Source organism: Silene latifolia, chromosome 10 (assembly GCF_048544455.1).
Source record: "Silene latifolia isolate original U9 population chromosome 10, ASM4854445v1, whole genome shotgun sequence".
Lineage (NCBI taxonomy): Eukaryota > Viridiplantae > Streptophyta > Magnoliopsida > Caryophyllales > Caryophyllaceae > Silene > Silene latifolia.
In genome coordinates this window covers 31,714,201-31,741,924 of record NC_133535.1, presented here as the reverse complement: position 1 = coordinate 31,741,924, position 27,724 = coordinate 31,714,201, and the positions used below count along the sequence as shown (strand labels likewise).

Sequence of the window (27,724 nt, the reverse complement as noted above, 5' to 3'; positions counted from 1 at the left end):
TTCGACGATTACCAAGCCTATAAACATCCGGGATGATGACCCCATAGACTCCATATTAGCCTATAAACAACCGGACTAATAGGATGACTCCGACCTGCCTAGACTGCCCATACACACAGCTACTAGGATACAAGTGAAGCGGATAAAAACGATTCTTTACTACTCGAGATGGTTAACCAATTAATATGATCAAAACTTAAGGATCACCGAAGTTAAATAAATCCACAACAAAAATCATGTAAACTAATATCATGACACCTGCATGATTAATGTATGTACTGACAATTAAACGATAGTAGAAAGAACTCAATATTTAAATGCCCATAACCAGAAAGAACAATGATCAACTATCTTCAAAACATTTCCAAGTCACTGAACAATTTAATAGGTCATGAAATAAGATACTAACAAACTCGTAAGTAGCCATATTAACCATAATGCACATGATTATCCTTAACAATCCACCATGTTAATATGCACAACTCATTATTAATACCAAAACAATCGTATGATATTCACATGACCATGAATAATAAGAATGAACCATAAAGTTGAAATGGTTATGAAAGATTAACAAAACTTAAGCAAAAGTTACTCCCACGAACCAATCCCAAATGGAATACTCGTTCCAGCATGACGCAATTACACCATAGTTTGACCATGACTTAATTCACGCACTATACACAGGATAGCATCAACACTTCTACGACACGCAAGTACACGCATCATGGCATAACATATAGGAGACTAACGGAGCATATAATCATTTGAGCAATTATCTATCAATCTATCATACAAGATCGCAAAATCGCGACGTGATACCGAGGACAGTCGTCGACATTACCTTTTAGCGCTTAATCTTCAATCGAATCGTCAACAACGTAAGAGTCGGCGTCCGGGTCGTCTGGGTTTGAACCTATGTCGAAAACGGAACAAAACGGCGTTAATTTACACGTTTTATGATACAGGGACACGTATAAAAGTAGGCAAAGTGGAACGAAAATAATACGAATACGATCCTTACCACGAGATGAAGAGAATGGCGCAAAAATCGATAAAAACGGATGAGAAATAAGGGAGAACGGAGCTTGTGAAGATGAGGCTTTGATATAGAGAAGAATGGAAGACGAGGAGTTGATATCTTAAGCGAGAAGAACACTAGCGGCTTCCTCTTATCAAAATACTATTGCTAACTGAAACGAGAGATTAGCTACTATAATCTTGGGATGTGATATGATCTTCAACAACCCAAATTTACGAGTTGATTAATTAGCTCAGTTACGGTTTACATAAAAGCTTAGAGATTAAGCTTAGCATCAAAATGGTCTTATACAACATTAAAATAATGCGGCCTATATAAACAAATACGTATCCCGATATTAAACTATGAGTTGAAAATAATTAGTTTTATAATTTATAACAAAAATCTAAGGTTTCGGAAATAAGAATAATTTATAAAAATAACTTACTTGAATAAATACGGCGGCTTATGAAATATTATAAAATAGTTTAATGAAATTAAAACTCCCTACTAACTAATATTATGACGGATAAAACGCGGGTGTTACAGTATCTGTAACACCCCACGGTAATTGAAGAGGTCCAGTGATAGGCTTAAATGACTAGTTCTTAAAGGGATTGGAAGTACGACTCATATCAACAAAGTGCACTTTCTTTTATGGTCATCCATGCGAAAGAACTCCAAAGTTAAGCGTGCTTGACTGGGAGTATTATTAGGATGGGTGACCTCCTGGGAAGGTTTCCGGGATGCGCATGAGTGAGGATAAAATACTCTATAAAGGACCCGTGTTGATCTGTAGGCCATGTACACAGCCTGGTGAGCTATCATAAGTAACCGCTCCCGACCCGGTTTGGGCCGGGGTGTTACAGAGGCGCGACCGAAGCGCGACCTACATTTGACAGCTGTTTGTGCTTTGGTCGCGTAATTCAGCATCGTTAGACTCGTGCTTGTTTATTTATTTTACTCGGTTTGTTCCGTTATTATTAGTAGTAGTAATACTTTATTTCCTAATCTAGGGATTTTACCTTATTACTATATAACTTATTATTTCAGTTTTAGAAGAGACTTACGCAGCTTTTAGAGAAAAACCATATTGTTATTTTCATCAAGACTATGTGTAACTAATCTTTCATCTTGGATTCAAGCGATTGAAGCACTCTAAATCCGGTTGTGAGTTTGAATATTTTAATTTCTCTTCTTGATTATTGTGAATTGCTAAGCTCTTAATTATATGAATGCTGATTGATAATTGCTAGGTGCACAACTAGTAATCGATTTCGTCATTCTGTTGTTGATATTGTTGATTGAATACGATTTTTTGATTAACTTTACACTAGTAACATCTAAGAATTGGTATTGAATCGGATACGTTGATATTAGTACTTAGAAGCGATTCACATAAATATCTAAAGTAAAACTGGATTGTATGCGCTATTTATTCTCTATCGAATTCTCTAAATTATATTGCTGCTATTGAATTAAACCTTGAACTGGATTGTTAGGGTTGTTTAATAGATAGGGTTGATTAAGAACGGGATTCGTTTTAATTGACTATTCGTAAGGAGAATTGGAATTTTACATTCACGATAGAGTAATCAAGATTAGTAATTGAAACCGTCTTACAATGATCAATTGTTATTGAGTGTGGATATATGCTTGGATCTAAGACCTTTTAAACCATTTGAATTTATCTACTTCATTAGTTGCTTAGTCTTACTTTATTAGATTAATTAAACCGAAAAAACTACCCCCCCCCCCCCCCCCCCAAAAAAAAAAAAACTAGTTACTTTACTCTACATTAGCATTCACTTAATTTGACTTAGTCCTTCCTTGTAGGTTCGACCCTTACTTTCTCTATATTACTGTTTTAATAGTTTAGTAAGTAAGAGATTATAAATTTACATTTGACAGGCATACGACTTTCAGCCCGTCAAGGACAGCGGTTTTGGCTCTTGGTGTTGTTGTCATTCTTTCTCCATGATTTGAAGGGAAAGGAAAAAAAATAACGCGGCCGCTTCATGAAAGAGCAGCTGACACGCCTAAAACGTCGCAATTAAAAGCAGCCAAATTAACAATTTATACCTCACTAATTACCTACTAATTGAACTACAGTAAGAATGGTAAGCAAGGGTCGAACCCAAAGGAAGGGGGGGTTTTGTATTTGGTTTTCAATTATGTAATTAGAACAATTGCAATTATTAATAAACAATTATGTAAGGGACTTGCTAAATCCCGCACGCTATTTTACTATTTCTCGCACACTTTACCTCTATAATTCAATAACTACCCTTCGTTTAAAAAAAATCTCCCTCTTCTCTTTCAAAAAACCTACTCCGTAAACAATCTCGTTGTAATTCAACAAGTATTGATCTTAATTCCTAATATCACAATTAATTCCTTCATTTATAAATAATTTTACTAATATACGCTTTTAATCGATTGGATGACTGTGTTTTTTAAAGGGGTGTTTTTAGATTTAGGGTTTAGGGTTTGGATAGGTTGTTGAGGAGGGTGGTCGTTGGTGGACGGTGGTCGTTGATTCGGCCGGACTTGGGTGGTCGGCGTGCAATCCCTGGGTTTTTTTGGAGTCGGCACTGTGGTTGTTGGGCGGCGGGAGTCGGGCAGTTGATGAGGGATTGGTGTAGGGCGGTTGTTGAAGGGGTTGGCGTGGGGTTGTTAGTTCTGGGTTATTCGGCCACGTATTGGTCGGCATTTGGAGGGGCGCTGGGAGGGGGAGGGGAGGATGGTCGGAGAAAGGTGGCAGGGGGTGGTTCTGGGTTTATTTTTGGGATTTCATTACTTTTTAATTAATGTTTCTCCATTTGTGTGTGAAAATGAGAGGGGTAAAATTGGAAAGCGATGTAAAAAATGTGTTGGATTTAGCAATTTATGTGTTGGATTTAGCATATACGTTATGTAAATAAGGAGGGTTTTGGTTGGATTCAAAACACAAGCAAAATGAAATCAAAGACAATAAAAGGCAAGCAAGCAAGTAATTGATGGAAATTATCAAATATGGGAAGAGACTTAACCCAATCCTATTAGTGGTCCTCTAATGGTTGATCCTTGACACAAATAATTCCCCAATTGATTATTATTACCTTATTGTGCAGATTTCTCCCCTAAACCTCCTTAATAGTGGTTAATGACAAGGAATCACACTTAATCAATCACTAACCCAACTCATTACATAATCCAAGTAGAAGAAGTTGCATACATTGGCTTAAATAACAAGAAGATAAAAGTATGAGAGATTCAACAAGGCTAATTGGACACAATGAACACAATTAATGCCCAATTACAAGTTAACCATAAGGGTTATGCTCATTCATGGACATGATTTACTCAATCATGGACATAAATGACCATTATACCCTTGCTATTTCTACACCCTTTCTTCCACCTTATTTCAAATCTAATAAATCTCTCTATTACTCACACCAATAAACCACCATCCACACTAGCTACTACACCATCCAAATCACCGGACCACCACAATTCCTCTCCCAAACCACCGGTCAAAAGTTTTGCGACTCAACAATACATGACTTCAGTAAAATGATTTTCATGAACAAATGGAAATATGGCTATGGTGCGCTCAATACTGTGCTACCCAAGAAATCAATTTGGGTGGGCCTAGAGGCATAACACCAAATTTTATACGCAGATTTTCAATTGCAAAGGAAACGACGAATACCACAAAATTTTCAATGATTTCTAGATAAAATCAAAAGGATTGACAATAGGCTTTTTAAACCCTAATTTCATTAGTTTAGATTAATTTAATTTCCCTAATTTGATATAACAAAGTTAATAATGTTAATAATCAGAATAATTACTTGATCGAGATGGAAATTAGCGTTCATAATTGAGTAATTTCACGGATTTGATTAATTTTGAGAGGAAAAGATTAGAAAGAGTTCGTTTATTTTTTTTTTTATTTTTTTTTTGGCTAAGGGTAAATTATGGAAAAGTAATGGGAAAAAGTCCACGAAAGAGTAATCTTCGTCCATGAAAGAGCAACTACGTAATAAAATTGCAAAGAAATCACACTTAACAATTCTAACAAAAATGAATTAAGGAAATTGTTAAGATAAAGCCATACTTAATTATTTTAATCAAACAATAATCCAAGATCCAACATTAAACACAAGGGATTAACAATAATAATAAAAATTAGGGAAAGATTAGTGTCTTACAACAAAAAGATTACACCTTTAGGATTGGATTAAGAAGGGAGATTAGTTCTCCATAGTAGATCTAAAAACCCAATTAAAATGTAAACAAACCAAAGATTACAACTTGATTACCACACTAGAGTCTAAGATGATGAAACTCTAATGGTTTGCATCTATATATAGTCCTAGCCTAAAAAGGATTAATGGGCCTTAAGATATTGGAAATCCCGTAACAAAATGGAGTAACCCAGAAAAAGTCGCACGGTGCGACTTCCATGCTGGAAACTTGTCTTCAATTCTTCCTTTTGCTCCTTTCTTGGATGGCTTCTTCCTTAGTCCTTTGGTGCTTGTTCCTTAGCTTTCTTTGGGACTTCACTTGACCTCAAGCACCTCTCAAAACCTCGTTAAAACTTTTTGTTAAGAACCCAACACTCGGAAGTGCTAACACGAAGCATATCATGCCAAAACCGCTTCCGAATGCCGCTTATTATGCCTAAAAGTACTCTAAATAGATAGTAGAAATCTGAGCCTATCAGCAGCTAACTGAGCAAGCCTTCTGATTGTATGACAACAAGCCACAGCAGAAATTTAGTGGGAACCATAGATGATTAACAACTACTCCGTATATATTTACAAAGTATTTTTTTCAACTTTTGAAAATGCTTACATAACTTTATCACTTATCTCCGAGAAGATCAGAATTTTTCTTTTGTTGTCAAAGTACAAGTGTAGTACGGAGTACAATACATAGGGGAAGGGAGTATAAAACCCGAGACAGGTTGCTCATAGGACCTCTGTCTTAATCATAACGAAGACTCCTCCGGTTATGAAGATTAGGGATCTACATATGAAATTATGAAGTACTCCGTACTAAACATAAATTCGTGTCGAGTTTTTTTCTCAAAATTGAGTCTACGATGCAATGCCAGATAAGGATTTAAGAGCGTCCATTATTGAATCAATGATAGAATGGGATCCAGCAGTCGCTGTAAATGGCAAGTGCTTGGGTGCTTCAGCTCTGTCAAAGTAAAATCCACCAGACACTAATCTCTCCTTGGGTTGTAAAGCCAACCAGATTACAGTATCTGCTCCTTCTTCGCTGCTTCGAAGTTTCCCAGATAACCTGACATAAATCAAAATATTAGGGAAATAGAATTACATTTCATATGCGCAAAACTTTGATCAACCTTCATTAAAAGCGTTTAACGTGTCACTTTGGTATTAAGTACGTATGAGCTTGGAATCAGATTTTCTGGCCTAATAACAAGTATTGCGCCATAAACACACGTTCACATTGTGGTTTAATAACTTTTTAGAGCCAAAGCAGTAGCAACTACTGGCACATATTTAATGCCATGGTTTCCCTACATTAAGTGATGCGTACTCTGGCTTTCAGAGATTCAGATGCTGATATATAGGGATTAGGATGATGTAGCTCAACTCATCCCCAGACTCCACAGTATTGCGCCATAAACCAGACTTTCTGTGCACTAATAGTCTAGTTAGGATCTTCATGATAAAGCTGAAAACAATGAGCTTAGCTCTTACCTGTCAGCAAATCCAGGCATGCTTTTCGCAACGCCAGGCGTCTCTGCCCAACCTGGATGCATAGCATAAAATCCTATTCTTTTATCCTTGTACATCTCAGCCCATTTTTCTGTTAATGCAACCTGCGACGCACAAAACAAAGGTATCTTTATCATTTATATCCTTTTTTCAATGATATGAAAGATACGACAGTTTCGGAATACATGACCTGCTAGAAATATGCTGCTTATCAGCATGTGAATTGTGAAGTAATATACTGTAATATTTATGCAAATTGCATGAGAATTAGGGTTTCGGAGTGATGAACTAAACACTAATAGTTGATATTAACTTATTATGCCATCAAAGTTTTCTTCACTGAAAGACTGACAGCAGATTACAGACCAGGACATTAGATAAACAGTGGAAGTTAAAGAGACCGTACATGTTATTATGCCATAATAGTGAATGAAGAAAAATGGAAGGAAATTAACATATGCTGCCAAAAAAAATCTTTTTCATACCTGAACCCGTTTGTTTCGAGCATATTGCATTGTGCCATCAAAGTTTTCTTCACTGTACTTCATTAAGATGAAACAATGACATGCTACAGATAGTTTAGGAGCAAAGAAAAATGACAAAGAAAGAGAGCTAATGAACACTATTGTTCCTTGGATTTCAGTTACCTGTAAATCTGAAGTCAATGGAGAACTGTACATGCCACCAGAAGCTACGGTAATAACTCGAGAATCAGGAGCAGCCTTCTCCAACAATGGCAGCATCGACTGTGTAATGGTATAAGTTCCCAAAACATTTACTGCAAAATTCATCTCAAAGCTGGAAATAAAAACATACATCGATTAGAAAAACCCAAAAGCATGTCAAAATGTTGCAGGAATAGGGTGGGAGATTTCTAATAACAAAAGAATGTCCGAATTACCCGTCTGGAGTTAGGGTCCGTTTATCCTCCATAATTCCAGCATTGTTGACCTGTAGAAACCAAAGGATTTTGTGTTCAAGTTGGTAAATTAGAGTAGTTACTAGTTACGGCACCCAAACAAATTACAGCTCATATGAAAGCAAGCTTACTAGAACATGAACGGGGATTCCCTTTGAAGAAAACTTTGCAGCAAGTGTCTTAATTTCATTTACTGAAGAGAGATCACAAATCTGTACAGATGATTCAGGAAACAATTGTAATCAGCAAAATACTAACGCTTTCTTCAAATCCAAACACCCCATATATTCAAAATCCCTCTCACAAAAAAGGTGGGTGTTTGGATTTGAAGGGAGGGAGCACATTTTAGAGGTGATCATGGGCTGTGCCAAGATGTAAGGTAGCGCAAAGCATAGATCTTTCGTGTACCAAGTAGGAAAAAGTAAACTATAAATCTACAGATGACTTAGGGAGATACGAAACTTCTATACAAAACGCAAGGTACAGTTTATACCTCTAAGTAAACGTTCTGGTTTCCAGTAGCCGATTGTATTTTAGAAAGAGCAGCTTCTCCCCTCTCCTTGCTGCGACAAACCATGTAGACAGATGCTCCTCTGTAAAAACAAAAGGCATAAATTGATGGAGATAGTTCATCGTTTCACTTCGAATCTATGACCATAAGAAAGTGTAAATATAATAGATAACCACAAATAAAACATATAAAGTATAAACCACAATGTGTTGATTAAAATACCTAGAAGCAAGGCCCTCAGCAGTTGAAAGCCCAATGCCAGAATTTGCACCTGTAACAATACAATTTTTGCCATCCATTCGTGCTCGCATATCTTCCACTTTAAAGTTTTTTGAATGTTCCCTTCATGATGGAAAAAAATTCATTTACATATTTACATAAACATTCCTTAGGAGCACAATCAAGTCGATCAACGCCCCATCTCAAAAATAAAAGAGGCCACTGGCAGTTTCAGTAAACCGCGGAACATTGAATGTCCGGAAATGAAATTGGCAAAAGAGAAGAGCAAGGCAAGTACTCTAAAGATGGTGTACGCATAAGAATCATAACGAATAAAACAACTTAGGTTAGAGCAATACCCTCCTAGCGTCGTAGTAATTGTATGCATCTATCCTAAATTCGACTAATATTCATAACATTGCAGTTATAACAGAAGCCATCATGCAACTAACATTGGTATTTGGTACATGTTGCAGGACGGGACGGGGTGTGGAGAAAATTGGAACATAAACTCTATTCTCCACCCATTAGCCATTAGCCATTAGGGGAGATGTTTTACCAAGGTGAAATCTTGTAATTGTTCCTAAAGACATTCAATTTGACCCATTTCAATTTAGCAAATTAGTGAGTCATTTAGCTTTATTCCATTGCGAAACTGAGAAATAAAAAAGGGTAGCTGAAAATAGTATTGAGGTTGACATACAAGAAGGCAGATTTGGTGAAGTTAAGGTAACCATAGACACCAAAAGCTGCAACTCTCCATGCCTACAGTAATTATGCAACATAATAATAATAAAGTGAAACAGATTATTAAAAATGATAAACAGAAAGGATTAAGTTGGGAGATAATTAAGGTACCTTGATGAGAAACATGGTGAAATTTGGCAGTGAAAGTTGTAATTGTAACTGTACTTGTAGCATCAATAGGGTTTTATTACAGATAAATGGATGATAGAAAATCATACATGTGTATATATACGTTATTAAGTTGCAGTCTACTTTTCAAACTCAATGACAGGTTTCAGAATCAGCCACGTACTACCTACTGGCTGCATGCATCAAGTGGGGTTTTCTCCCTTTTGCTTTTAACCCATCATTAAATCTGGCTTAAGACGGTTAATTTAAATCAATTGTAAGTACATCATCTGAAACAAGAATTTTTTATCTTTAAAATGATATTCGACCCGAGAATCCTAAAAAGTCGAGTTTTTTCTCTTTAAAATAATTTTGATTTTGTCTTAATTACTCATTCACTAATTAGTCCCCCACTCCACCACTGGTAATGAGACCCGAGAAAACTCGTCTGTGTATATCAGTGCATGTATGTGTGTTGATCCGAGAACAAACAATTATGATTTTCACAATTTAGTAACATCATCCACAGTATACAATTGTACAAATGAAACCAATAGACATATTAAGAGTTGTTGAAATTGATGCATTCACTGATAATACCAGGCACCTGTCGCAACACAATTTACATACACTCGTACACTTCAAGTTCTAGCTGAACTGAAGCCATTCCTTAGCTACCTTATATTTTTTACAAAAAAAAAAAAAATATGAGAAAATTCAAGCAAGCCAGTTTTAATCTATGTAGAATTAAGGATTATCAAGCTTCGATATCATCAAGTGGAACTAGAGATGGACCAAGGAGTTGTGGCTTCTTTACCCTGTACTGCTCGAACCTCTGCCTTGCATACTCCTTGTAATCAAACTCGATCTTATTCACATTAGCCTGTTAAACCAAGGCCGATATTGTGGTGGCAATATTAGCATCAAAGTGTAAGCTTTTATTTAAAAGATTAAATTGTAGATAACTAAGGAACGTAATTGCGTACCGAGATCAAGCCCCAGAGTCCCCAGAACAGATGGTTTGCAAGTGAGTACTTCTCAACAAGTTGTACAAGGTCTTCCACTTCACTGTCACTAGGTTCTTCTCCTGTTATATATGACAAGGATAATATTCATGTTATTGAAAATGATATATACAGAAATTGTAATCTTGCAGAATGTATACGAAGTTCTGAAATTTGAGGTGATTAGGGCTGATGAGTAAAACCAACATGAAATTACAGTATGAAATATCTTGTCTTGTACTCTTGTGGAATATGTGCTAGGCTACAAAATATCAGAGTTGCAAAAGTCTAATTTCAGGGTCAGGTAGTTAACACTTTATTGTCAGATGTGACATTATGAAACTACCACCACATTTCATATTTAGAATTTAGTGAATAAATCTAAGTGGTAATAGCAGTCGGCCGAGTCAAATCTCAGTGCAATTTCATCATGGAACACCGGGTCTAAGGTGGAGCCTTTGAGGTACTGGGTAATTTATGAATTTCCAACAGGGGTCATCTAGAAAGACTTTTATTAGTGCTTTCACTGGTAAGAGTGTACGACTGTGTACGTCCTATCAGTTCCTGCAATTTTCGTAATCCTTGAGACATTTGATAATGTTATAAGAAGTTTAGGCCAATAATTTTTTAATGCAGGAAATGTTATTTGTTAATAGCAGCTTGAAGTTGGAGAAAACTGGAATTTCTAGACTGACCTGATGAGCTCAAATACGTATGGACAAATCTTCGACGCTCCTCCTCATCTGTATAACAGGCAAATTAAAATGTCAGACTCACAAATCACACACAAAATAGCAAAGAATCATTTGTGAATTGTGATAATTAACTGGTGCAGATTTTCATAAACTAACCTGGATATTTACTGTAGTCCAAAATGTGAGGCATATCAGAATGATAATTGGCAGCCATCTCACAAAAGTGATTAGCAAGATCATAAGCAACAGGGTTATAGCTTGAATACTCGTAGTCCTGCACAACACCAAGAAACTTATATTCAATGGCAAGATCAACTTCATTGACTCGATATACAATACCAACATATTAAACTTTGCATTAACATGTATTTAAAAGGGATGATTTCAGAATTGCTTACAATGAGAATGATTGATTTAGCCTCCTCATCCATCATTATGTTACCATACTGCAGGTCATTGTGGCAAAATCCAACTTCCTGATCGTCTCGTGTGATCGCCTTCTCAAGCAACTGAATCTCATTGTCTAGACTGTCTAATTTGAACTCCTTTATGTCCGAGGGTGAACATAAGTTTTTTGCTTTCCTTAGCCAACGCCTGAATACAAATAATGTCAAAATAAAACACAAAAAACTTGGCATGAGACAATTTCATACAAGACTCTATTGTCAAAAACCGTGCGAGTTGCAGTACAAGAAAGTGTAGGAGTTTGCTTGGGGTTCACAACCTGACTCTGCTCCAAAGGAGAACAACTCTTGCGCCTGGCATGTCAAGACTGTGAAATTCCCTCATTTTAGCTGCAATCAGAGATGATATCTCAGGGTCACGTAGATCGTCTGCTGATAATGTCTGATATCCCAAAAAAAATGCAGTTATTGTCAGAGGATTTATTTAACTAGTACTGTGTCTGACACTGGACACTCGGAAATAAGACACTCAGAAACGATGCCTGAATACATTTTTACATGATCCGGTCACAGTAACACAGTTCATACAAAATAATTGTAGCAGACTTTTTTCTTAGAAATAATGTGAAATAATTATTTTGATAAATCAAAATTCACAAACTTGACATTGTGTAAACAAGTGTTTGTTTATCCATCCAAGAATTCAACAGAAACTCTTAACGATGGCAAAATTCACGAGTTGTCGAAAATCAGACCCACAATTTCATCATTCACACTTATTTTCTAATTTAGCACATCATTCACACTTCACCTAGCATTATACCCTATCTTTTTGGGACAAATATACAACTTTGATCATAAAATGCAATTGCCAAGATAAAACAAGTTCTTGGAGCATACCCTAGCATGGATAAACTCTTCAACCCGGCCATCAGCAAATCGGCCAAGAAGACGAGGACCCTGACCGTGGTGAGACAAGCATTCAAAGGTTCTGATTTCATCATCGCGGTTAAAGAAGATATCAACACCATCACCATAGATTCTAAGCAGAACTTTCCTATGAAGGTCAAGATTTTCAGTAGGCCAAGTAATTTGAAAAACTTGATTAGTCATGGCTCCACTTAAAGCCGTAACTTGAATTTCACTCGGGTTATCCACATCTTCCCATGTTGATGCCACTGTTACAAGAATCTGCATCAGTTCTTCGGGTAGCGACCCGTTTAAGAACTCTTTCGTCTCGATTGCCATTTTAATGATTGGAGTATTCTTGAGTTTGGTTCAATTCTTGGTACCTTGATGCAATGGGAAACAAAATATGAAGACTTGGAATTTATATATAGATTGTAAAATGTTAGCTAGACTTTGTCAACTTGTATCAATATCAATCAAGAAACAAATTCTTTAACAAATTATGCTTATAGTCGTACAATGTTATAAGCAAAATTACGAAATACAACATGGCATGCAAGTAAAGCTGAAAATTAAACATGTATCGACTTCCTAACGTCAAAAAATGATTAAATTAACAAATTTCAAAGATAATCACCTATAGTAAACGGATATTGTAAAAAATAATAGGTACACCGCACACATAGAAATATGATTCTTAACTAATTATTCAAGTTGGAAAATTATTGAGATAATTCAAAGTGGGTAGATGAATAAGTTGACTACAAAAAAAAACACAAGGGATGACTTTCAATATCAACCATTGCTTTTATCTATCATTCATCTTCCAAAAACCCATTAAAGTTTTGCACCTTTTTGAAAACATAGATACCGAGTACAATCTTTTCCTAGGAAGACCGTACTTTAAGCCTCTTCATTTGGTGGATTGTTTTAGTTGTAACTTGTCTCCCGGAAAATACGCCAATTTTTCTTTTTCTTCTCTTAAACAATTGCGTTGTAAAATGATCCAATTAAATAAACATGGAAAAAAATACGAAATATTTCTGAAAAGTTAATTTACCTAGAAAGATATTTTGTTGCAAGGTGAAAGAAATGAAGTTAAGATACACTCGTACTCCGTACTCGCAAATAGCGGAGATTCCGTGTTTTTTTTTTCTTTTTTTTGCACGATATTTGTGAAAGTCAACCTTGTTTATTTAATCTTTTAGTCGGTATTTATTTAGAGGAATATTAAATGGCGAATGGGAGATGGACAAGTGGGAAAGTGGTGATGTGATAGGGAATCTTGGAAGGAAGGAAGGAAGAGATATGAAAAAGAGGGAATCAAGGAGGACGGTTAAAAAGGTCGTGGTCGGACTTATTTAGTTGGATAGTCGCAAATGGTAAGTGGGTCACTAACACGTGTTGAGTGTATCCTATTAGGAGGCTATTCAGTTATGACTGTAGGCCAATGGATGACTCGAAGTACTCGACTTGCAAACACTAATACCAACACTTGGTCCTTCATCTTATCCTCTTATTTGGATCGGACCGGGTCAATCTTCATTCGTTAATTCATCCACACTAATACCAACACTTGGTACTTCATCTTATCCTAATTTTGAGTGACGAGCGACCCGTGAGAGTCCGATATCTTTTGAGTCTTGCAAGGTCGACGGTTCAGTAAGTTTCAAACATTGATTTAACTCGTTTGCACTTTTCTTTTGCCACTTTGTCAGCTGTTGCATTAAATTGGTTTTAGTGGGCGATTTGTAGCTGATGCGTAGGTTCCGTTCCATTGTTTATTCTTAGTTGCATTCATATTTGCTTGGGGACAAGCAAAGGTTTGGTTTGGGGAGATTTGATGCGTGTCTTTTATATAAGGTTTTTACCTCATTTTTACACGCATTTCTGTACCTTTTATGTAGCATCTAGCTGCAAATACCCCCGAATATTCTACTTTGGTTCGTTTTATGTAATTTGCAGGAATTGACCGAAGAGGAGCTAAATCAAGCCTAATTTGTCCCAATTGCATGCATTCATGGAGAATAAGGAGCCGGAGCTTGGAAACTAACATTTTGGAGACGCGTGAGCTGGTTTCGGAAGGCGTTTCAAAGTCTAGCGTGCCTAAATAGCTCGATCGAGTGGTTTCCTACTCGATCGAGTGGTTTCCTACTCGATCGAATGCTTCATTTGCTCAGGGTTGCTCGATCGAGCAGTTCAAGAAGCTAGTAGAGGAGACAAAGCAAGAAGTGCTCGATCGAGTAGTTTATTTCTACTCGATCGAGTGGCTTGGTGCTAGTTTGGCTCGATCGAGTAGTTTATTTCTACTCGATCGAGTGGTTTGTCCTGCTTTAGTTATTTTTCGCCTAATTAATTTATGGGCTTTTGTAATTAGTCCATAGATTAGGTTTAGGATGGATTTTTCGTATAAGATAGAGTATAGGGACTACGTTACTGCTCTCTTGGTTCGTTCACTTCACTCCATATTTTTGCCACTGTAGATTGGATTTTGCTCTTCTTTTATACTTTGCTACTGAAATTTGGATACGATTGGTACTCTTGTTCTACTTTAATCTCTTAATTCTTAATCGTTTGCTTTAATTCCTTCTTCCTTTTACTGTTATCATAATTACTTTAATTCGATTATTGTTAGTTTTATTATCATGTTTAGTTTTAATTATCTATTTGTTGTTGTTGTCAATTCGATGATAATGAGTAGCTAATTCCCGTCTGCTAAGACTATAGGGGATCCATAATTATGAAGGGATAGTAATTGATTTATTGGGTTAATGTTGGTATAGTCTTTGTTGTTTAAATGCTGCAATTATTTGTATCTGTCTAATTGAGTCGACGCGATTAGGCATTTATATCTCAGTGATCCTTGACCTGGACCGAAAGGTTGGAAAAGGCGAGACTAGTAGCGAACAATATGGCATTGTAGTGAGGGCGAAAGCTAAGCTATTTACGCTTTAGAGCGAATTGAGACCGAAAGGAGATATTCACTGCTCCTTAGGCCGTATTTGCATTGACCTGAGACCTAGATTACTTGACTGAATGATTATGGTGAACCGTCTGTCTTAGTTGTTTCTCTTGTCTGCTTAATTCCTTTTTCTTATTTTCTCTTCCTTATTCTTATTAGTTTAGAATATCACATTTAAAAACCCCCCAATTTGGTTACCTTGACGAACTTAGATTTAGCTGACAATTTCCTACCTCTCTGTGGATTCGACCCGACTTCCCTAGCTATATTAGTTAGAACCAATTGGTTATTCTTGACAGGTACGCGACAGACGGGGGAGGTGGCGCAATTTTGTTGCTTTAATTAAGTTTGTCTCTCGTCTCAAAGAATTTATTCCTGGAGGCTGATCTCATTTCTGCAAAGTTTTGTTTAGTTTTGCAGGTTAGTCGTTGCTTTGAAAGTCTATTTGCCAGGATGCCTACGATTACTGAGCATATAGAGCCATGTGGTAGATGTGGCACGGAAGGGCATGACCCTATTGGATGCATGGAAAGTGTAGAGCGCGTCCTTGCTTACCAGAAATACAAGCAGGGAGTTCCTTTCTCTCAGTTGTATGAAGAAATAAAGAATGTCTCTACCCCTTCCACGCCAGCGCCGCAACCGGTTCCTCCTTCTGCAAATGAAGAAATTGCCGAATTAAAATCCATTGTGCTGAGCATATCACAACAGTTTGAAGAAAAGTGCAATAGGAAAGAAACGGTTATAGCGGAATTAAGAGAACAAGTCGCACAGTTAACACTCGCGAAAGACCAAGCCGAGCTTCTACCGACGTGCAAACCAGTTAGTGCAACGAATTTCCAAGTTGGCCTTACTTATGAAGGGCCAAAAGTGCCAGAGGACGAGGCTTTGATAGCTGAAGATGCCTCGGAGGATGATATAGACGAGTTTTTGCAAGAAATACTTGCTGCCTGTAATCAAGACACTCAATCGAGTGATTTATCTACTCGATCGAGTGAATCAATTCATCCCATCACTCGATCGAGTGAAAATACTGGTCGGTCGAGTAGTGCAGACATTGAAGATGGTCAATCGAGTGATATTCTTACTCGATCGACTGAATCTGCTGGAGAAATCACTCGATCGAGTGATAAAGATGGTCGATCGAGTATATTACAATGTGAAACCACTCGATCGAGTGGTAATTATGCTCGATCGAGTACCAGAAGTGGCGGAGATCCTATTTTACTATCTAATCCCGCTACCGTGTCACCTTCCCCTGCTGTGGTGGTGTCACGCATTGATAAAGGTAAGGAGAAAGTTGTGGGTCCACTCATTGCTACCAGAGTGCCCTTCCCAGGTCGTCTGAAGGACGCAAAGATCGAGCGACAGTACGGTAAGTTTGTGGACGTCGTGAAGAATCTCCAGGTAACTGTCCCTTTCTCCGAACTTGTTACTCAGGTACCTACTTACGCTAAGTTTATGAAAGATATTGTGACGCGTAAGAAAAATTTAGCGAATTTGAGACGATTTCATTTATGGAAGAGTCTAGTAATTTACTTTTGAATAAGGCTCCTCCAAAAATGAAAGACCCGGGCAGCTTTTCTATTACCTGTATTATAGGCAACTTGGTCATTGATCAGGCTCTTTGTGACTTAGGAGCCAGTGTTAGCGTCATGCCTCTTCCTGTCTGCAAGAAACTGAACATGAGTCATTTTAAAGTGACTAGCATTACCCTACAGATGGCTGATAGATTTGTTTGGAAGCCCTTAGGTGTCTTAGAGGACGTGCCTATAAAAATAGGCAAGCTCTTTATCCCAGTTGATTTCATTGTTTTAGATATAGCTGAGGACACCCGGACCCAAATTATCTTAGGAAGACCATTCCTTTGTATGGTGGGTCATTATTGATGTCAGACAAGGGCGTTTGACTCTTGCAGTAGGGGATGACGCGATCACTTTCAGTCTGTCTAGTACTTTGGCTCGGCCAATGATAGAGGATACTTGTTATTCGGTTGATATTATTGACGAGTCTATCTATGACTTCTGGTCGGGTTCTTTTATAAAGGACCCACTAGAAGCCCTTATGCTTTTTTATGAGTGTGCAGATAACCCAGACGACGATGACGATGCGTTGGATTTGCTTGTTGATGATTTAGATGAGCATGAGGGAGAGCAAGTGGAACAAATGATTAGCACTCTTTGCTCCATTGAGGTAAAGGTACCGGAACGTAAGCCTCTCCCTTCTCATCTTAAATACGTTTTCTTAGATGATACTGAGCAATTTCCAGTCATTGTTAGTGCTAAGCTTGATAACGATCAGCTGACTTCTTTGTTAGCTGTACTTAAGAAAAACAGGAAAGCAATGGGTTACTCACTGGACGATATCAAGGGGATTAGTCCCGATGTTTGCATGCACAGGATAGAGCTGGAGGAAGATCACAAACCTTGCAGGCAGGGTCAGCGTCAATTTGAACCGGAAGATGCGAGAATGTTGTGATGGCCGAGGTAATGAAGGCTGCTGGATGCGGGTATTATTTATTCGTTGGTAATTCTAAATGGGTGAGTCCAGTACAGGTGGTCCCGAAGAAAGGAGGGACAACTGTTGTTAAGCATGAGAAGAATGAATTAATACCTACTCGAGTAGTGACTGGGTGGCGGATGTGCATAGATTACAGACAGCTCAATGCCGCCACCAAGAAGGATCACTTTCCTCTTCTATTTATTGATCAAATGGTAGAAAGGTTAGCTTCTCATAAATTTTTCTGCTATTTAGACGGGTATTCAGGGTTCTTTCAGATCCCTATCCACCCAGACGATCAAGCTAAGACTACATTTACTTGTCCTCAGGGCGTTTTTGCTTATCGCAGGATGCCTTTTGGTTTGTGTAATGCCCCTGCCACCTTTCAAAGGTGTATGATGGCGATATTTTCAGAGTATATTGAGTCTATTATGGAAGTTTTTATGGACGATTTCAGTGTATATGGAAGTGATTTTTCTAACTGTCTGTCTAACCTTGAGAAAGTGTTGCGTATTTTGTATTGAGGTTAACCTTGTGCTGAACTGGGAGAAGTGTCACTTTATGGTCAACGAGGGAGTTGTTTTAGGGCACTTAGTTTCTGATAGGGGAATAGAGGTTGATAAAGCAAAGGTGGAAGTGATTCAGCAATTACCACCTCCTGTTAATGTTAAGGGGGTGAGGAGTTTCCTTGGTCACGCTGGCTTTTATCGCCGGTTTATCAAGGACTTCTCAAAAATTGCTAAACCACTTACACAGCTGCTACTTAAGGATGCTCCTTTTGTGTTTACTGATGATTGTCTTTTCGCTTTTAACGGGTTAAAGCGGGTTTTAGTCTCTGCGCCGATCATACGACCTCTCGGCGGGACTTGCCGTTTGAGATTATGTGTGATGCGAGTGACTATGCACTAGGAGCGGTGCTAGGCCAAAGGAAAGACAAAGCTTTGAATGCTATCTACTATGCGAGCCGAACTCTGGATGAGGCTCAAGTGAAGTACACTACCACTGAGAAAGAGTGCTATTTTGTAGTTTATGCCTTAGAGAAGTTTCGTACTTATTTAGTTGGGTCGAAGTTCTTGTTTTTTACTGACCATGCAGCTTTGAGGCATCTCCTTGATAAGAAGGAGGCTAAACCACGACTATTGAGATGGATACTCCTCCTTCAGGAGTTTGATTTGCAGATTAAGGACAAGAAATGAGCTGAGAACGTCGTAGCTGATCACTTGTCGCGACTGATACGACAAGAAGGGGAAGATTCTCTACCTATTGATGATTCTTTTCCTGACGATACTTTAATTGCTTTGTTATATCGTCTATTGTTAACCAAGAACCTTGGTATGCAGATATAGCTAACTTCGTTGTCGGTGGCAAGCTGCCGCCCGACCTTCTCATCATCGCCAGAGGAAGCGTTTTACGTACAACGCTAAGCGATTTCCGGGATGATCCTTACTTGTTTAAGGAGTGTGCAGACGGTCTCTACAGACGGTATATTCCGCAGTGGGAGACTAAAGTAGTCCTGGAGGGCTGTCACTCCTCTTCATATGGTGGTCACCACGGTCCATCGCGCACCGTGGCTAATGTACCGGTCTGGTTTTTGGCCTTCTTTGTTTCCGACGCTAAGTCTTTTGTTTCAACTTGTGATGCTTGCCAACGATCAGGGAACATTTCAAAGAGACATGAGATGCCACAAAACGGCATCTTAGAGGTTGAGGTTTTCGATGTCTGGGGCATTGATTTCCAAGGACCGTTCCCATCCAGTAAAGGTAACAGGTATATCCTAGTGGCTGTAGACTATGTGTCGAAATGGGTTGAGGCAATTGCCTCACCCTATTTTGATGCTAAGACCGTGATAAAGATGTTTAAAAAGATCATATTCCCCCGATTTGGTGTCCCTAGGGTCGTCATTAGTGATGGGGGAATGCATTTTAAAGAAAAGAAACTCACTTCTATTCTGTCTAAAGTTGGTGTCCAACACCGGCGTGGTTTGGGGTATCATCCCCAAACTAGTGGTCAGGTTGAGGTCTCTAATCGCGAGTTGAAAGAGATCTTGTCTAAGGTAGTTTCTAAATCACGGAAGGACTGGAGTCTTAAGCTAGATGACACATTATGGGCCTACAGAACTGCCTTTAAGACACCAATTGGTGCATCACCTTATAGGCTAGTTTATGGAAAATCGTGTCACTTACCTGTTGAATTGGAATGTAAGGCTTGGTGGGGAATTCGTGAGCTTAACTATGATCCTAAGTTGTGTGGTCAGAATCGTCTTTTGCATCTAGATGAGTTAGAAGAGTTTAGGCTTAATGCCTATGATAGCTCGCGCATTTACAAAGAAAAGACGAAGAGATGGCATGACAAGAGGATTCTACCTCGTGAGTTTCATGTTGGGAAAAAGGTGCTGCTTTTCAATGCCCGATTGAGATTATTCCCTGGCAAGCTGAAGTCCAGGTGGAGTGGTCCTTATACGGTGATGGCTGTTACCAAATTTGGATCCGTGGAGCTCGAAGATTCCGAAGGTCATAGGTTCAAGGTGAATGGCCAATATGTGAAGCATCACCACGAGGCGAATGAAATAGACAATCGTGTTGAAGTCTTGTATTTCGACACGCTTGACGCGCCAGTTATTTGATGCCAGAAAGGTCGTGCGGGACCTCTTAAACCAGCGCTCTCCGGGAGGCAGCCCGGACTGTTTTATTGTACTTTTGTTGAACTATTTATTTTTCTTAGCTTTATGTTGAACTTTAGACGCTTTTTTACGAACTCTTTATGCTGTCTTTGCTTCGAAATGTGTGTTTTGCAGGCTCCTTCACTCAATCGAGTAGTTTTTCTACTCGATCGAGCGCTTTTTGAGGTAATTGTCAGTCGATCGAGTGGTATTTTGCTCGATCGACCAAAGCAGAAGATGCATCTACTCGATCGACTGGTTTTCTACTCGATCGAGTCCTTCCATTTGCCAGTTTACTCGATCGAGCTGTTACAAGTTGCTCGATCGAGCAGTTTCGTCTTCCAGCGGCTGTTTTACGTCTATTGAGCTACTGCTTGACTTTCTTTGACCTCCCATGTTCATGGTCAGTTTGGGGAGGTCCCTCTATATGACGTTTTGTAAGTTTTCCGACTCCACTTCTCCTTTTCTTTTCAGTTTGCATTTCTTTCCCCTATTTTTGGTACAATGAGGGCATTGTACGGTTTGGTTTGGGGAGGTATGCATCCATATCTATGTCTGTTTACATGTTTTCTTGCATTTTCGCTTGCACGTTTAATTATTTTCACATGCATTGTTGTTTTAATTAATTCAAAAAAATCATAAAATTCAAAAAAAAAATTCACGTTTAATTTGAGTCGGAATGTTTGAACATTGACGCTACATTGAATCTTTACTTGAGCCTTGCATATTCTTGACTTTTAGTGGCGTGATTATGTGCATGATCTACGAATTATTGTTTCTCTCTTATCTGAACGAATAGACTTGATTCATCATGTCGGCAAGCTACATTACATTCTGAGGTTAGAGCTTTATAAACTGGTGACATTCATGACCGGTTTCATTTAGGATGTGAGTAGTACTCTCTTTAAGGCATGTAACATCAATTTGCATAAGCATGAGTCTAGTCTTCTTAATACCTGTATGCATTCGGTCTGTGGATGGTGACACATGTTAGGAGAGGCAGTTCCCCTTATTTCATTCTACCCATGAGCCTCACATAGCCAAATTGCCTTTTTGTCCTATTAACTACTTTCTATAATACTTCCTACCCTAGCCGAGCTAGTGAAGAGTAGTTGTTGGAATGCTTTATTGCAGTATGGTTATTTTATCTGATTTCAGAAGATGGTGGAAGAATTGAAGGGAATGTAAGAAGAGAATTGTTGAAAGAAAAAATGATGAAAAAATGGAACGAAAAAGAAAAAAAAAATCTTGTGTGAAGAAAAATGAGAATTGTATAATGATGTTCACTCCCATGCCTTACTTATATCTTACGGGGAGTGGACGAGTTCTTGGTGTTTTGTGAGTTTAGTGCATGGTTCTTGCACCGTTTCATCTTGTTATATTGAATACGAAGTTGGCATGCAGTTTATGTTTGGATCCGTTGTTGCTAGCCTGGCTATTAACTCCACATATCCAAATTCATCTTAGCCCCTTCTTCCCCATTACCTCACTTACCCAAATGTAAGTCCTCGGCATGTGTCTTGGTCACTAGTATGGTTGGAATACATATGTACGGTTGTAGAGACTTTATTCATGTTAACTGCATGCATGCTCTTATAGGTCGAGTTAGGTGAGTGTCTTACTTCTTTCTATCCTTCACGTATATACTCACCCTGTGCCTAATTTTGAGTGACGAGCGACCCGTGAGAGTCCGATATCTTTTGAGTCTTGCAAGGTCGACGGTTCAGTAAGTTTGAAACATTGATTTAACTCGTTTGCACTTTTCTTTTGCCACTTTGTCAGCTGTTGCATTAAATTGGTTTTAGTGGGCGACTTGTAGCTGATGCGTTGGTCCCGTTCCATTGTTTATTCTTAGTTGCATTCATATTTGCTTGGGGACAAGCAAAGGTTTGGTTTGGGGAGATTTGATGCGTGTCTTTTATATAAGGTTTTTACCTCATTTTTACACGCATTTCTGTACCTTTTATGTAGCATCTAGCTGCAAATACCCCTGAATATTCTACTTTGGTTCGTTTTATGTAATTTGCAGGAATTGACCGAAGAGGAGCTAAATCAAGCCTAATTTGTCCCAATTGCATGCATTCATGGAGAATAAGGTGTCGGAGCTTGGAAACTAACATTTTGGAGACGCGTGAGCTGGTTTCGGAAGGCGTTTCAAAGTCTAGTGTGCCTAAATAGCTCGATCGAGTGGTTTCCTACTCGATCGAATGCTTTATTTGCTCAGGGTTGCTCGATCGAGCAGTTCAAGAAGCTAGTAGAAGAGACAAAGCAAGAAGTGCTCGATCGAGTAGTTTATTTCTACTCGATCGAGTGGCTTGGTGTTAGTTTGGCTCGATCGAGTAGTTTATTTCTACTCGATCGAGTGGTTTGTCCTGCTTTAGTTATTTTCCGCCTAATTAATTTATGGGCTTTTGTAATTAGTCCATATATTAGGTTTAGGATGGATTTTTCGTATAAGATAGAGTATAGGGACTACGTTACTGCTCTCTTGGTTCGTTCACTTCACTCCATATTTTTGCCACTGTAGATTGGATTTTGCTCTTCTTTTATACTTTGCTACTGAAATTTGGATACGATTGGTACTCTTGTTCTACTTTAATCTCTTAATTCTTAATCGGTTGCTTTAATTCCTTCTTCCTTTTACTGTTATCATAATTACTTTAATTTGACTATTGTTAGTTTTATTATCATGTTTAGTTTTAATAATCTATTTGTTGTTGTTGTTAATTCGATGATAATGAGTAGCTAATTCTCCTCTGCTAAGACTATAGGGGATCCATAATTATGAAGGGATAGTAATTGATTTATTGGGTTAATGCTGGTATAGTCTTTGTTGTTTAAATGCTGCAATTATCTGTATCTGTCTAATTGAGTCGACGCGATTAGGCATTTATATCTCAGTGATCCTTGACCTGGACCGAAAGGTTGGAAAAGGCGAGACTAGTAGCGAACAATATGGCATTGTAGTGAGGGCGAAAGCTAAGCTATTTACGCTTTAGGGCGAATTGAGACCGAAAGGAGATATTCACTGCTCCTTAGGCCGTATTTGCATTGACCTGAGACCTAGATTACTTGACTGAATGATTATGGTGAACCGTCTGTCTTAGCTGTTTCTCTTGTCTGCTTAATTCCTTTTTCTTATTTTCTCTTCCTTATTCTTATTAGTTTAGAATATCACATTTAAAAGCTCCCCAATTTGGTTACCTTGACGAACTTAGATTTAGCTGACAATTTCCTACCTCTCTGTGGATTCGACCCGACTTCCCTAGCTATATTAGTTAGAACCAGTTGGTTATTTTTGACAGGTACGCGACAGACGTGTCACGTGCCTTTGCATAAATGACCGTATTCTTATCTTTCATATTTATTAATTATTTCACATGAATAATGAGTCTCCATTATGCTAATATTGATCTATCATATTCCATCTCATTTAATTGACATGTTTAAATATATAAACTTGATGTTCATATCTTTTGTAAGTATATTACATGATTTATCTAATTGAGTTCTTTGTTATGTTCATTTTGACATTTTGTGGCTGAGAGAACCTTGAGTTACTCCCCACTGACTGTGGCGTTCATGTTTACATGAATGACAGGTATTAGTGGTGCATTCATGGGGTGAAGACATGTGTGAGCTAGCGAGCACTTCGGCCTAGTAGTTGGTTGATTAGGATTGTTTAGACTCACTTTTTTTTGTATTGTCATTCGAGGGATATATTTTCCCTCACCTTGACTATCACGTTTGTATAATTTAAACTTTATTTCCGCATTCTTTATTTATGTTTTGGATTTTAAAGAACCCGCGCTTTAAATTTTAAAAAGTTTCAAAAATTTCCTAATTTCCGCTTTAATTTATTAGTTATATTTTCCGCTTTATCGCGGGGTGTCACACCCGAGGCAATGATAATCAAATAGACAATAACAAAACGTACTTTATTTAATAGTTTAACGTGATACAAGTACAACCAAAATGATAAAGTAAAAAGTACAATTGTTCTCAAAATGTTAAACCAACTAAACAACGAAAGAGTGTTGGACACAGCGGAAGACTTCTAAGACAGCTCGCGATGACTCGGCCCAGCTATCCCATGCGCATCAACTCATACCTGATCAATAACTGCTCACCACCCCCGAATGGATCACCACAGTTTTTAAAACATTTAAACGGGGTCAGTACTAATTACATAAAAACAACAGCTGCAATGAAACCATATTATAAACAACACAAACAGCACATCTCAATCTCCACAACTCCACCCTATCTCCACATATCTGACTACACACTAAAGTGTGTAGCTCTGCCAGAGTACCCATCGCAACAAGTACTCCTCGCCGCCAGTGGGGGACCGCAGCCGTTCCCACCTAAGCTCCGCTCATCTCCATCGAGCGATAAACCCATGTTCATTAATGTGCACATCCTCCTTGTGACGGGAACCACAAGGGGCGAATCAACGGCATGAAGCCACTCCCGCAAGTGACTCCACTCAGCCAGGGACGCACCCCGAAGATCACAGACAGTTACACAATCAATCACCTTACACAATCAACAATTACCAGAACCAGTTCCAATACGATGAACAATCAACAACAACAACAATCACCAACAATACTATGTAACCAATACTGAGTAGGGAAACCCTACCTGGAATGCAAACACCACAGACGGTCTAGCAGTTAATCAGAATCTCTCCTCGGCGAAACCTCCTCCTATAACACGTATACATACAATTACTACCACAATCATACAAATCACCCAAAAACCCCCAATATTACCCAAGTAGGGTTTAACCAACCTTAACGAATCATTATGAAAATTGTATAAAAAGCTTACCCTCGACACCACGATCACAACGGCATAAAGAACAAGATGATCCAATGCTCCTAGCCTTGGGATTTGCTAATAATGCGGCGGAAGCGAACAACGTAACTTTTAATCTTCTCTTTGAAAGGTTTTAGAGTGTAAAAGTGTTTAAGGAAAAGTGACGAAAGCTTTATATACTAATCCCGAATTATTAACAAAACCCGTCAAAATCACCTGTAAAACACACTTACTCGATTGAGTAAGTGACTTACCCGATCGAGTGACCCCTACTCGATCGAGTCCCCAACTTACTCGATCGAGTACCCAACAGGCAGACTATTGTTTTGCGTAAAAAGCTACTTACTCGACAGAGTAGGCCCCACTCGATAGAGTACCCATAGACACATAAAACCGTAGTATTACAGTCTTCCCTTCTTAAAAAGAACTTCGTCCCCGAAGTTCAACCCATACTCAAAACAAACATACTAACCCGATCAAGACACAACAACGCAACTAAGAACTCAAAACAAAACCCCAACCTATAAAACATGAACTCTTAACACCAACTCCACCAACTATGCCTACCTCCACAACACGGCTCACGATATAGTATCAACTACATTATAGTCTCTCTCGACACTAACTCCATACACTACCAACTACCATCCACAAATGCTGCTAGCTCCGTAACATATTATCCACTAGAAAAACCAATATCAAGACACTCATAAACATCAAACGGAGTGTTACCTTCTACTACCCTTAAAAGAAACTTCATCCTCGAAGTTTACTCCCACTCATAACATCATCATCCAACTGTTAACACTATCGAACTCATAAGCATCCTCACCCAATTGTCAACATTATCGAAGTATTCTCACACTCCTAGACATCACACTACTACAAGCACTGCCATGATCTTTAATAAAATCAATCACAACAAAGATCCATCCTTTATGCTACGCCAACACTCTACTTCCAATTAGACTACAACATGCATAACCATCAAACTCTCTTTTATCTCATCCTACTCCTGTTAAGATAAATGTTACGTCCTCGTAACTCACTAATACTAGATCATTAGCTATATCTTCTCATTATTCTCACCACCACGACATGTCAAAGATAACTGCCTATGACCTCAATACCTATAACCATTCCTATTTCCAAGGCTCTCTTACTTAAACAGTTCTCATACCTCAATTCCTTCGGCACACTACCTAACCTGTACCACAAGATCTTTAGCTTAACCAAAACTTCAACTGTTCTCTATTACCGCCAAAACGACATAGTCCTCTTGAAGCAAAACAAGGCACACCTAGTCCCATTGAGCCCGATTTTGGACCATCACGCAATTTGAGGTCCAAGACCAAACCCGTCTAAGAAAATGTTGAACTTTTGGCCTAGGATCCTCATATAAAGGATTGGAGGATTTTTGCATAAGATCTGTTGTCTTAAAAGGAATTGAACCATGTGGAACAAGGGAGGTAAAACCGAGTGATGGGGACATCTACACGGTTTAAGAGACTTATCAAGGGGTCGCTTTCAACCATTCCTCTTTTGAACAAGCAAGTTCTAAAACACCTTTGGAAGGCTACCAAAATCATGAACCGGTTTTGTGAGCTTCTAAAAGGTCTATTGTGATCATAAATAAGTCAATAGAACATGTCAAAGGGAGGTTGTATCTTTATGCTTTATGTCATTGTCTTGTGTAAGTTATGTAAGGTCTAGAGGACCGTTTTTCTTGTTGTTTTTCAGCTCTTATGTGAGCCTTAGATCTTAGTTTGTAACCAAGAGTCAAGATTGTATGGTTTTTAGTATAAAATCCAAGGTTAGACATGAAAAAAATCCATATTTGATGAATGAAAAACACAAGTTAGAAACATTGATTTCTACTAATCTCCTTTGCTTAGTGCTGGGAAATCCTCTATTGCTTAGTGCTTAGAGTCGGATAGTTTCTTTGCTTAGTGCTTGAAATTATCCTTAGGCTTAGTCTAGTGGCTTAGTGCTTGGATTAAGTCATATCCCAATCACGTCTTTTACTCTATTCGTTTGTAGAGTTCAGGAAACCGTGGTTATAAACAGTTTTGTCGACTGTTCGATTGCAGTCCTTGGAGTTTCTGTTCAGTTCTTAGTCGTTTTTATCACAATTAAACAGTCCGTCTCACTGTCCAAATCGAGTCATTTTCAATCCAAATCCGAGTCTTGAGCGTTTTATTTCAAATTGGTTATCAGAGCAAAGGTTTAACACAATTCCATTGTTGTGTTAGTCTTGGGAAGAAGCTTTTCTTGTGAGTTCACTATAAACCTTAGCCACATCCAAAAGCACAAAAACAACCATGAGTGAAGAAAGACTACTTGGAATCGAAACTCAAGTAACACGACTCTCCAAGAAATGTGACTATGTGTTGAATGCCCTCAACGTCTTCATTCCAACATCAAAAAAGAAAGAAAGACCACTCTGTGATAAGGAAAGGAGCCATAGCCGGATGGGAAGAGAGCAAGCTTATGGAACACAAG

The 27,724-nt window shown here is 38.4% G+C and overlaps 2 protein-coding genes across 4 annotated transcripts; both read right to left on the bottom strand.

Annotated features, from left to right (window-relative positions):
* Nucleotides 1–5,976: 5,976 nt before the first annotated feature.
* On the bottom strand, nt 5,977–9,403 carry LOC141605450 (uncharacterized). Its single transcript, XM_074424224.1, has 10 exons — nt 9,273–9,403; nt 9,118–9,179; nt 8,418–8,537; nt 8,178–8,277; nt 7,816–7,896; nt 7,667–7,716; nt 7,413–7,563; nt 7,251–7,307; nt 6,748–6,869; nt 5,977–6,322 (listed from the first exon to the last, which is right to left on the bottom strand). The coding sequence occupies exons 1-10, from the start codon at nt 9,375–9,377 to the stop codon at nt 6,112–6,114; spliced, it is 1,059 nt and encodes a 352-aa protein (XP_074280325.1). The 5' UTR covers nt 9,378–9,403; the 3' UTR covers nt 5,977–6,111.
* A 437-nt stretch (nt 9,404–9,840) lies between these two features.
* LOC141605449 (putative choline kinase 1) lies at nt 9,841–13,615 on the bottom strand. Of its 3 annotated transcripts, none has more exons than XM_074424221.1 (8): nt 13,342–13,615; nt 12,273–12,664; nt 11,693–11,814; nt 11,367–11,562; nt 11,125–11,242; nt 10,969–11,016; nt 10,256–10,356; nt 9,841–10,152 (listed from the first exon to the last, which is right to left on the bottom strand). In XM_074424221.1, the coding sequence occupies exons 2-8, from the start codon at nt 12,618–12,620 to the stop codon at nt 10,027–10,029; spliced, it is 1,059 nt and encodes a 352-aa protein (XP_074280322.1). In that variant the 5' UTR covers nt 12,621–12,664; nt 13,342–13,615; the 3' UTR covers nt 9,841–10,026. The 3 variants fall into 3 exon arrangements, with proteins under 3 accessions (XP_074280322.1, XP_074280324.1, XP_074280323.1); XM_074424223.1 differs by lacking the exon at nt 13,342–13,615 and adding an exon at nt 12,919–13,339; XM_074424222.1 differs by lacking the exon at nt 13,342–13,615 and adding an exon at nt 13,133–13,221.
* Nucleotides 13,616–27,724: the final 14,109 nt, after the last annotated feature.

Coding starts and splice junctions, on each gene's coding strand:
- LOC141605449 (XM_074424221.1), bottom strand. CDS start 12,620: ATGGCAATCGAGACGAAAGAGTTCTTAAACGGGTCGCTACCCGAAGAA. Junction 11,243..11,366: donor CTAAATCAATCATTCTCATT/GTAAGCAATTCT, acceptor GGTGTTGTGCAG/GACTACGAGTATTCAAGCTA. Junction 10,357..10,968: donor TACGTATTTGAGCTCATCAG/GTCAGTCTAGAA, acceptor CATATATAACAG/GAGAAGAACCTAGTGACAGT.
- LOC141605450 (XM_074424224.1), bottom strand. CDS start 9,377: ATGATTTTCTATCATCCATTTATCTGTAATAAAACCCTATTGATGCTA. Junction 8,538..9,117: donor TTCACCAAATCTGCCTTCTT/GTATGTCAACCT, acceptor TCCATCATGAAG/GGAACATTCAAAAAACTTTA. Junction 7,897..8,177: donor ACCAGAACGTTTACTTAGAG/GTATAAACTGTA, acceptor TCATCTGTACAG/ATTTGTGATCTCTCTTCAGT.